A 12,571-nucleotide genomic window follows, 5' to 3' on the forward strand; every position below is an offset into this window, starting at 1 on the left:
TTCACTTCGTGGTTTCCTGAGTGAAGAGCGTGCTCAGCTACAGCTGATTTCTCTGCTTTTCGTGTCAGTAAAGACTTCTGCGCTCTTTTAGCCATGTTTGTACGCTCCTCTTGGTAGTTCCAATATAAACTTTACCACGGACAGAGGAGGGCATTTATCCTTCACAGATCAGAGTATTTGACTTACATTCTTTGTTGGTCTAAAGACTGTCCTGTCTCATGTTTCTGTAGAATCTTACCGATCTGATCCGTTAGTTTTTCAATAAAAGGGAGAGAAACTATATTTTTCTGTCCTTGTGGTTCATCCTTGTCCTTCGGTCTTCAGTTTCTTTATCTGAGTAGCCATTTTTTTCAAAGGCTTGCTTCAAAATGTTTTATTTCAGTGTGCAGGAGTTCCAACATGCATATTCGCTCAGCTCTACCAACAGGACTTTAAATGCCACCTCTCTTTTGTTGAGGATGGTGCTTGAAGTTTTTATGCAAATATCTGTTGGTATGTGTTACTTTCTGAAAAACTTTATGCTCCAAACTTCCATCGGATCATCGCGTAACTAAAACACCCAATGAAGATATTTCATTATCATCAGGTTACCCTCCATTCAGAGGCTGTGGCATGCAGCGACTGTTATATTGACCTGTAAATAACAGATTTCAGCTATCAGTCGCCCTTTTGAAATTTTATTGGCAGATCTAGATTTCAGATAGCTAGCTAGCCATTCTCAATGCACTATCATTTTTGATCAATACATGTAATGCCTGTTGGTCAGGCTTCATCCACAGTTCATTCAATTACATGCATTGATCAAAAATGATAGTGCATTGAGAATGGCGAGTTTCTAGCTGAAATCTAGATCTGCCAATAAAATTTCAAAAGAACAACTGATAGCTGAAATCTATTATTATCAAATTTTATTATCATTTTCCATTTCCATGGTGAACTGGATTTTTGGGATTAATTTTATTTAGGTGATGAAAGAATTTGTCCAAAGCCTTTGTACCATGAGGCCAAACCACAAATGTGTCATCTACAAACCAATACCAGCGTGATCGTTTTTTATTTGCTTTGTCCATATCCGATTGTTCGAATTTCTCCATATAGAAATTAGTGATCGCAGGACCTAATGCTTTACCCTTTGCTACACTGTCAAGTTGCTCATAAAATTCATCATCCCACGAGAAGCTACTCAGTGTAAGGCAATGTGTAAAAAGGGCACTCAAATCTCCTGGAAAATATCCATTATGAAAATCATAACTTCTTTAACTGGAATAATAGTGAATAAGGACAATAAGTCAAAACTTACAAAAATATCTTCAGGAGCTACAATTAGTCTGGTAAGTTTTGCAGTAAAATGACGTGAGTCTTTTATATATGAGTCAGTTTTACCAATATATGTTTTTAAACTAGTTTGCTAGATATCTCGTTATTTTATACGTGGGAGAATTGATGGCACTAACTATTTTCAGCAGGTATGAAGCAATAAAGTAGTAGACAAATTAAATTCAAAACATATACTGTATTATTAGCTTCTCGTACAATTCTCTTGACTGTCCAGGTTCAATAAATGCATTCCCCTTTCATCCATGTACCTTGGCTTCTGTTCCTGCAGCATGTAGATAACTGTATTTCTACTTGGTATTTTCTACAGTTTCCACGTTTTATTCCATGCAAAAGCTGATATGGCTTTTAACAATAAGAAATGGTCATCAGTTTCCACATTCTCTACATTTTATCAGTAACTGACTGTTATTATGTTAAGCAGCTGAATTGTTATTTTTATTACTATGTATTTAATTAGCATTTATTTAATGTAGTAAAGTGTCCTACAACAATGTGACACCTTTCCTGTGAAGCTATAATCAAAATTTTGGTTCTCTGCATGGTTTAATCTTGGGCGAATTATACTTAGAACCAGAACAAAAATTATCATTGAAGCTGTATGACTGTTAAACAACCAGTGTACACTTGTAACAAATGACTGGATTAAATGAAAACACAGTAACAGTTTTCAGAGTAACAGCACTCTGCTAATTTTTTATTATTTGTTTACAAATGTGTCTAAGCACAAATAGAGACTAGCAATTTGATGATGATAAATTTGCAATATAATCACCTTTTGGCTTCTAATGCTCCCTGCAAACATATAATTCGTTTCCTTGGTGATGTCAACAGAATTTGTGTAATCAATCAATGAATGACATTAGCGTAGCCTTACTGCTGAATATTATCTAATTACAACACCTTATCATGTTAAGCAGCATTCTCCAAATAAATGAAAATTGATTTGTAAAGTGTTTGGTACACAGGCAGTTTATGTTACTACAGTATTTGTTATTGATACGTTTTTACTAAATTACATAAAATACAGGTTGTGTACCTGCAATAATTCGTTTCACAACGTTTATGGAAGAGAGTACATAACAAATAAACGTTAAGCTCTTATTAAGATATTAATAAAAAGCTGAAATGGATTGTTTGCTGAATGTTTAATTAATGTTATTAGTTCTTTAAGCAATCTATTACTATGGCCCAAAACATGTGACATCCCTTGCTGATTGTTGGCTACAAATCATTGTTGCAGTAGTTTAGGGAAAGCTATCAAATTGCAGCAAACTTCATGACACACGGTACAGATCTGGCCAGTAGGTGGGCCCCTCCCCTGATAACTGTACAAACTTTTATTAGTGTGTCTGAAATGATTCGTTTCTTATTTGTTATATCCACATTTTTGTGTGAACCTGGCAAAATTAATTTTATTTTTAGACTTTGATATACTGACTCCACTCACACTGTGTTAGTATCTATTGATAATTCTCCTTGTATGTGACTAAACACCAAATAGTTATTTTTACCAGTACGGTGTTAGACACAGGATATACATGTTAAGCTGCATCATTATTATACTTCTTGCGAGCTTGCATGTAAGGTGCTGACATCTTTATTGGTCAATGTTACACCATCTTTGATAGCATATTCCACAAAACGTCCAGTACTACATAAATGAGATGACAAACAAACGCTGTATTGTGATATTACTGATGCTGTTTCATTTATCTACAAAGTGTTTTCAAGGATTGCTCCCTCATTCTCAATCATGTTTACATCAGTTTCATTTCTATGGATTTTCTGGTGGAACTGTCATCTGTCTTTTACAGCATCACTACAGTATGTAAGAATAACTTAGTAATACATATAGAAATTGATATTGTACACTGAACACACATTTCTGTATAAGTTAGTGTCACACTGAAATTGAATTTTCTTATGTAAATTATAGATTTACACTATATAAGAAGCTTCTGAAAACTCATATTCAATATAATTAGCACTTCACTGCTTAATAAATATTATTCAGGATTCTTATTGTGTTTATGTAAATTTGGATTCCCCACATAAATTCATCACATCCCTTTTATTTTTATGCTGTAATTTATATACCTCATTATAAACGCCACTGCAGGTTATTTTTATGCATCTTCATCAATGACAGATGTCTCAGGCAATACATTTCGTAACTTAAGTGATCATTCTCAATAAGATAACTTGGGAAAGAATTTGAATGTATCACAGCGAAGTTTATCTTCATAAATGGTTTGAACGTACATTAACTGTGTTCATAAAATGTAGAAACACAGTCTCTGTATTAAGGTCTGTAATAATATTATGGTTTGGGAAATATTTATTCTTAAAGTGATGTAAGTGTTTTGCTCTAGAACATACTATAATCAGGAAAAAATCATTTTACTTATAGGTATCATATAACACACTGTTTCAAAGTAACAGTTGTTGTTGGTAATGTAATGTAATAGTTTTACATAAGGCAGATGTAACATTTTACAAGGACCGTCACCTCAACCTCAACCTCACCTCAACCTCAACCTCTATTTTATATTGTATAAAAATGTGGGGATGTTTCTCATCTTGAAATAAAGTGTTTTAAGTTAACTCAAAAGGAGTCCATGCTGGACACATTCTGTTGAATAAGCTGTACCTCAGAACAAAATTCAGAGGCAAAAGAGATGTTTACATCTGAATTAAAATGTTTATAAATAAATGAAAATGTCCCATAAATTCTGGATGCATTCTATTTAATAAACAATGATTAAGAAGACAAACCTTTTTGTGAAACAAAATTAATATAATAGTTTGTCTCAATCTGTATTATTGTTGCTGTTATATAGTTTTTTAATTTATCATATATTCTAACTACCTCCCAGTTTGGTTTTATTACACCTCACATTTGTATAAAATTTGGGCACAGTAGGGTAAAGGACTTAAGGCCTTCAAAAGTGGAGAAAATAAAACCATCAACTTCTTAAAATTTATTTCTACATTACAAAATTAATAATTACCTGAGGCACACAGGTTGTTTATAACAGTCTCCTTAACCTATATTGTTCTCATTTAAAAAACTGCATTAGTTAGGCAGCATCACACATCAGTGACCCCATGTCTGGTAGATGGGAGAGTGATCCAAGGTGTTCCTGTTGTATTCCACTTTCACGTGAAGGTAGCTGTCATAGCAAGTAAAATATCTTTGTCTTCTGATCTTTCTATGGCAGGTAATATGTTTGTTCGAATAATAGATACATGAAATAATTGGAAGCAAACCGCCATCAGTCAGACAAATGATGTTACTGTTTCTCGATTTGCAGCTGTGGAAATTAGCTGTGCATCAATGCATCACAGTACTTGTGAGGGAACTGATGAATCAATGGTAAAATGCACACATCGTGAAAAATTTGAGAAACTGCTTACAAAAATTAGAATATTCAAGCAATGGAAACAACAGCAAAAATATAATGAATGTTCAGTGTGAATTGTAATCCTTCTTGTTGAAGCACCATGTAGTGGAGCATCATTCCATTCTCCAGAGGTGACTGTCAATGTAAAATGGTTTGCAAAAGGTATAACTGCTTTAAAAATAATTCAACAATGAATTTTAATTATCAGCGAAAGTGGTAAATGTAGTGAATGGTGTTTCTATTTTCCTTGTCAGCATGTATATCAAAGCATGGTTTGTGCAACTTCTATAAACAAAGCACTTTATTTAAATTTTACCATTCTTTCAAAATATCGTAAATAACAATTTGCCTGTCTCAATATTTCTCATATGGCTTCACCAGGAAAATGCAAATCCATTTATATGTTTCCTAAACTTGTTATCCTGAAATTTTTGTTTCCAGTTTCTCTTCTGAATCAAAACAGGAAATGCTCATTCAACTTAAGTTCGAAACAGAACAGTAGAACGAATCTATAAAAATGAATCAATAAAACAGTCATAACAAGATCAAAATATTTTCTTCTAACAAAGGAAGACTATTTTTTGCCAAATTTGACTTGAGTGATCAGCTCCCTGCCACAGATCCTTTGTGGTGTCATAAAAATGAAGATTTCATTAATTCTGTACACCCAGTTAGTAAATTGAAAGTTTTAAAAGGTCTAGCTTAGACAGGTGATTAGTTCATAGAGGAAAAAGAATAAATAATTTAAGAAAAACGAGAGACAGACGCAGTCCCGTATCAGCTTTCATCTGTCAGCAAAAGTTTTCAGGGAACAACAGAGAGACTTTACAAAGTGATAAGGAATTTTTAACAAGCATGGGATATTCTCATAAAATTTACTTCATAAACATATAAATAAAAGGATTATATGTTCTATTAATTGAATGGCTAGGGTCCCCTGTTGGGTAGACCGTTCGCCAGGTGACAGTCTTTCACTTTGACGCCACTTCGGCGACCTGCAGTCGACAAGGATTATAGGATAATGGTGAAGACAGCAAAACACCTAGTTCCTGGGCGGAGAAAATTCTCTGACCCAGCCAGGAATTGAACACGGGCCCAGAGGATTGACAATCCGTCACATTGACCATTCAGCTACTGGGGTTGGACATTACTTGAATTAATGAAACTACCCAAAAAATTAAGTTGAAAGTGAGAAAGTTATTCATTAATCAGGTACCTTTAGGAGATATTTTTAGTTAAAAGATAAATGAGATTTTATGCAATTTCACATGAAAATGCTAGGATCAACTCTTCCCTTTTTCCTACTGGCGTCAAATTACAAACAATTCACTTGCTTTCAAGCAATGTAACCAAACTGGAGGGTAGTACATAGACAATGGTTACACTAAGAAAATACGATGCACCATACTGTGAGTTTATCTCAAAAAACTTAAGAGATATTTTCCAAACAAGACAATGTTAACTGAATGAAGTCCACTGAATGAACCTTGTGTTTTTACGTGAGAATTGTTCTTCTACTATTAGAGTTTCTCCTGTTTTCAGTTGCTATCGAGTATAGGGAATGAAGTGTAATGAGTAAAATGGTCTGATTAAGATGGTGCACAAATGGCTATGTATTTTAGAATTAACGAAAATAATGTTACAACTGTAGTGTAATTATACTTATGGAAAGATAATACATCACTGTAAAAAATGATTCATATAACTTAAATTTATGAAATGAACCAAGGGTAGATACATTAATGTATCACACCACAAAAATACAAATTTTGACATTTAATTTTTAACATTCCTAAGTTTAACCTCATATTAAGTATTGATATTTTTAAATTGTATCTGTTATGTCACATTTAACTATACAGTAGGATTCAGAAAGAAGTATTGCAAAGGCAGAAGTTATGAGATTAAGGTGGAGTGAGTATCTGGTACTATAGCTGCAGTGTAATTATGCTTTAAATATAATACTGCACCTCCACATCAATAAATATGTGAAGTGTTTCTTTGTATAACGAGACAAGAACAAATAAATTACTTGTGTTACAACAGAGAAAATACAGCTGTCAACATTAATAAGGTGGGTGTAACTGTTTTAAAACTATATGTGGCCAGAATTAATAATTTTGGTGAGTGTGAGCGGAACAATTTGTCTGTAAATTAATTTATAACACCTGAAAGCTGAACCTTACATCCAGTATTTGTTAAAAATGGTATTCTTTACTATGACTTCAAATATACAGGAAGATGCAAAAGTGAGAATTGCAGAAGTGGTGGAACTGAAGTGGAGCGAGTGATATGATGTGACTGAGATGATGCAAAAATATATGAGTGTTTGAGAGTAGATTGAAGTAATATTATACCTGTAGCGTAATTACACTTGTGACACATTAAAAATTTCTATATAAGTTGATATATCAATTACTAACTTATAAAATGAAGCAAGAAGAAGTACATTAATGGCTTTGCAGAACAAAAAACGTAATATCAGTATGAAGAGGAGAGTGTAGTTCTTGAACTAAATTTTGGATAAAATAAACAATATTGGTGAATGTGAGTAGTACAATTTGCAGTTTGATTTGTAGCATCCTCAAGCTTAACCGGACATCCTGTAGCAATACTCTTGAAATGTGTCAGTTCAGAATGGGGAGGGTGCATGGCATTGTGAGATTCATTTCACCTCTTGGGCAGTGCCCTCCCACTGTACTCTATGTCACGACCTCAGAAGTGTTGAAGTGCCTTTCCATGAGGGGACACCATACTTGATGGCCAACATCTGCTCCGCAGTCGGCTGTTTATGGTGATTGGGGCTACGGGTGGTGGTGGTGGTGGCAGTGGCAGGGGTCCTGGGTTCAGCCCCAGACTCGTACATACTGGTCCCAGGAGCATGTGGCCACAGCCATACCATTGGGGGACACGTTCAGTGATGTCACCCTGTTCTCATGCCCAGACAGCGTGCCTGCAAGAACAACAACAACATACATGTCAATGGCAGTTCACAACCATCATCTGAAACCTCAGTCTTACAGAGTAATAACTTACAGGTACATGTTAACTGGATTATTATGAAAGGTAGAGAGACAGTAATTCACAGCGAAAACAGTGTGAGCTATGACTTTCAAATCATTAAAAAACAGTCTGCAGAGTACTCAGAAAATTACTTCCCTGTTACCTGTGTGGATGAAATGGAAGGGGGTGGGGGGTGGAGAATGGCAGTGGCGGGAGGACTGGTTCTGAATGGTCGTGTCCGAGTAGGGGCACACAGCTCAACAGCTGAAACCTTTGGTCAAACCCGTATCTCACACAACATCCAAGCTACAACCTGTGTGTCTGCAGATGCTAGTACTAATTGGTTATGCCAGTATTTTGGCAATCAGACGTTTGAAATCAACAGTGTGTGATTAGGCCACTGAAAAAAAATCAACAAGTGTACAGCTGGTGTGGCTGCATCTAATGGATGGAGCACACAGCCCAGCAGATGACACCAAACTGAGTAGTAGCTCATTCAACACAGAGGAACGGACTCATGCAGCGGTCGGGATGAGAACACGATTCTGTGCATGGGCCAGGTGACTTTGTGTGAGCTCTACAAAGATGGTTTCGGGAATGCTAAGCACAATGGTCGTATACTAGCAATCAAAACAATGTGTAAATGGCATAAATATAAATAGCAGTAGGCCTGCGAGTATCTCTGAATAAACTGCAAAAGGTGCAACTGTGCTATGTACCATAATTAAACAAATATGGTATCACATATGCTTTCGAATGGAACAGTGTATGTGCAGTAATGCTCCATAATTTACTGGGTATCACATGTTCACGTTAATCACATCTTGAAACTAGGAGTCTACAAGAGAACAAGAGTTGGATGGATTAACAAACTGGATTCATCATCAGATACCATGCAATGTCACAATATTGGAATCTAGCAATGAGGTAAAATAGAGCCTACGAAAAGACTTTTTTAAAGAGACTCTTAGGTAGGGACACATACGCCAAAGTGATGTATTCATTGCTCTATGCACAAAAAAGATATGCTCGTATTACACTGCATTCAGTAAAACAAACACACACACACACACACGCAATACTTCGATTTCTGACTGTGACAACATCCTCAGCGAAATATCATGTCCCAGAAATAAATTAATGTGGTTCCAATCCCCTGTTTTGACAGAGATTTTAGAAAGGTTTCACTTGGTTGTAAGATGTATGCCAGAACTGGTAAGCCCCTCTCATTTATTCCCAACTGGGATCCCCATCTGCCCAACTATTAGCTTGTCTGATAATTGGCTGAATGCTCCACCAAAAATAAATAAATAGATAAAATCAAAAATGAATGGTATTCAGTTTGTAATGAATCAAAAGTTTACTACATTTTGTAAATAAGGAAATTCCTTCAATCCTCTCATCTTTATTAATAGATCACTGCTTTTGATTTACATTTATAAACAACTAACCCATTTTATGGAGCCCGGTTCCAATTGTAAGTTACTAATCTAATGGCTTCTGGGGCAACAAAAACTTGATTCCACATAATCTGTGACCGAATTTAATAATCAAAATGCAGTCATAATCCATTCATTAAGAGATATAATCTTGTGTTCAAGGTTTAAGACAGCAAGACACGTATAACAGTTAGGAAATGTGTAAACATGTTGAGGCTGCATAACTTGCTGCATGCAGATACCCAGGCTATAGTCACACAGTATCTGAGAATGAGATAACTTAGCAACTTCCAACAGACTTAACGTTTCATTTCAGAACTTCCCTAAACTTTTTCTTGATTACATGTTTAACATCAAATACTCATCTGTAAAGTAATCAAGTGGAGTTCACTTCTTTAAAGACTCCGTGGTGTACTGGTGCTTATCTAATTCATCACTGAGTCCTACGGCACAGCCCGCATCTCGTGGTCGTGTGGTAGCATTCTCGCTTCCCACGCCGGGGGTCCCGGGTTCGATTCCCGGTGGAGTCAAAGATTTTCTCTGCCTCGAGATGGCTGGGTGTTGTGTGCTGTCCTTAGGTTAGTTAGGTTTAAGTAGTTCTAAGTTCTAGGGGACTGATGACAATGGATGTTAAGTCCCATAGTGCTCAGAGCCATTTGAACCATTTCATACGGCACAATAATTTATGGTGTCAGTTTGAGAAGAAGATTATTTTATTTAGTAATTTAAGACTGACTAACAGTTACGTTGGCAGTGTACAAATATAATTCCATCAATAGTGCAGATTATCAAAATCTTGTCATTAATGCTTGACTGTGTAAAACAGCGTTTAAAAAATGATTTGGGCTAGCAAATCAAATAACAAATTGCTACCATATATATATATACACTCACACACGCGATGTAATCTTCGGTGCAAAATTGTTGGCCTGCATTTTCACTCATAAGAAATACTTCAAGTTTTCAAATTTGAACTGAGTAGTGTTGCTATCCAGCATTATTTTGCACTTGTGCTATCTTACCATCTACATGTACATCTACATCTATACTCTCCAAACTACCATGAAGAGTATGGGAGAAAGTATGTCTCAATATACCAGTTACTAGGGTACCTTCCTCTTCCATTCATGCATGGAGTGTGGGAAAAATAATTCTTTGAATGCCTCTGTGCATACAGTAATTTTTCTAATCTTATCCACATCATCCCTATATGAGCGATACATAGGTGGTTGTAGTATATTCCTAGAATTATAACTTAAGGCCACTTCTTGAAACTTTGTTGATAGACATTTTTTGGGACAGCTTATGTGTTTTGTCTATCTTCAAGAGTCTTCCAGTTGAGTTCCTTCAACATCTCTGTGACACTCCCACAGCTGAAACAAACCTGTGACCATTTGTGCTGCCTTTTCTGTATACGTTCAATATCCCCTATCAGTCCTGTTTGGTATGGATCCCACACACTTGAGCAACATTCTAGAACCAATTGCATGAGTAATTTGTAAGCAATCTCCTTTGTTGACTGACTGCATTTCCCCAGCATTGTACCAATAAATGCGAAGACAAACCACCTGCTCTACTCACAACTAAACTTATGTCATTATTCCACTTCATATTCTTAGAAAGTGTTACATGCAGGTATTTGTATGAGTTGGCTGATTCCAGCAGTGACTCACTGATATTATAGTCATAGGTTACAACGCTTTTTCGTATGCTGAAGTGCAAAATTTTACATTCCTGAACATTTAAAGCAAGTTGCCAATGTTTGTACCACTTTGAAATGTTATCAAGATCCTACTGGATATTTATGCACATTCTTTCAGATAGTAGTTCGTTATAGATAACTGCACCATCTGAAAAAAAGCCTGATTTTACCATTAATATTGTCTGCAAGATCATTAATATACATCATGAACAGCCAGGGGCCCAACACACTTCCCTGGGACACACCCTAACTCACTTCTACATCCGACGGTGTCACTCCATACAAGATAACACATTGTGTCCTCTCTACCCAAACGTCCTCAATCCAGTAACAAATTTCACTTGATACCCCATATGATCTTAGTTTCTACAACAACCGTAGGTGTAGAACTGAGTCAAATGCTTTTCAGAAATCAAGAAATACAGCATCTACCTGGTTGTCTTGATTCAAAGTTGTCAGTATGCCATTAGAGGAATGCGAGTTGGTTTTCACATGATCGATGTTTTCTAAATCCACGCTGGCTGGCAGTGAGGAGGTCATTCTGTTCAAGATACCTCATTACGTTTGAGCTAAGATTGTACAACAAATTAATGTCAAGGATATTTTGTGGATCACTGCTGCTATTCTCCTTGTAGATGGGCGTGACTTATGGCTTTTCCCAAGAACTGGGCACGGTTTTTTGGTCGAGGGATCTACCATAGACTATAGTTAGAAAAGGGGACTAACTCAGCCGCAAATTCAGTACAAAGTCTGGCAGGAATTCCATCGGCGCTTGGAGCTTTGTTCAGTTTTAGCGTATCAGTTGTTTCCTAACACCACTGACACTAATACTTTTCAGTGGCATGAGCGTTAAATTGGGAAAGCTCCCCTGGGTTTTCCATTGCAAATGAACTTTTGGAAATGGAGTTAAGCATTTGAGCTTTTGTTTTACTACCTTCAATTTCAGTTCCTGACTGGTTCGCTAGGGACTGGACACTTAACTTTGGTGCCACTACTAGCCTTTACGTATGACCAGAATCTCTATGGGTTCTGTGGACGATCAATTGACAATATTCTGCTACGGTAGTTACTGAAGGCATCAGGCGTTGCTCTCTTGACAGCCGAACTTATTTCATTCAGAATGTCTCTATCTATATCCCTACACTTCGTTTTACACCTATCATGCAGTAATCGAAATTATACTGGACTATAGCTCAGTACTTGACAATTATGTCTGTGGGAAACAAATTTTCACCCCACAAAATAAAAACTTCATAAATTTCTGGTTCTGTTATTATTGGTAACGAAGTAGCTTATATGATTTTTGAGTTGAACAATAAATTAGATTGGTTTTTTTCTGTTCATGGCATTACATTAGTTTTGACGAACATATTCAATTACCAATATCGTGAACATAATACGCTTACGTGACCAACCTCATACACTGTCAATTATAGTATTAAAATTAGATTGACCATCACTGACGTGTTACAGGCTAATTGCTTGATAATAGTTACGTTAGCATTGTCTCCTGTCTCTACAGTTTCGACCCTCACCATTTTCGATGCCTGTATACTTGGAATCCTACACAAGTCTGGCCTCTGTGTGAACTGTGTTAGTTTTAATACTCCAAGAAAACAATTAAAGTTGTTTGATTCCAATATTCTTGTCTGCTTGTACTAACGAAGATTATTTGAATGGCATTT

At 36.1% G+C, this 12,571-nt stretch overlaps 1 protein-coding gene across 1 annotated transcript in view; it reads right to left on the minus strand.

Moving 5' to 3' along the window:
* Positions 1 to 1,493: 1,493 nt before the first annotated feature.
* The window catches only part of LOC126295103 (guanine nucleotide-binding protein subunit beta-2), a 190,056-nt gene continuing 178,978 nt past the window's right edge, over positions 1,494 to 12,571 (minus strand). Inside the window, exon 8 of the mRNA XM_049987358.1 lies at positions 1,494 to 7,695. Within this exon, the coding sequence (XP_049843315.1) occupies positions 7,589 to 7,695 (107 nt within the window). The 3' untranslated portion in view covers positions 1,494 to 7,588. The remainder of the gene's footprint in view (positions 7,696 to 12,571) is intronic.

The sequence above is a fragment of the Schistocerca gregaria genome, chromosome 11, assembly GCF_023897955.1.
Source record: "Schistocerca gregaria isolate iqSchGreg1 chromosome 11, iqSchGreg1.2, whole genome shotgun sequence".
NCBI lineage: Eukaryota > Metazoa > Arthropoda > Insecta > Orthoptera > Acrididae > Schistocerca > Schistocerca gregaria.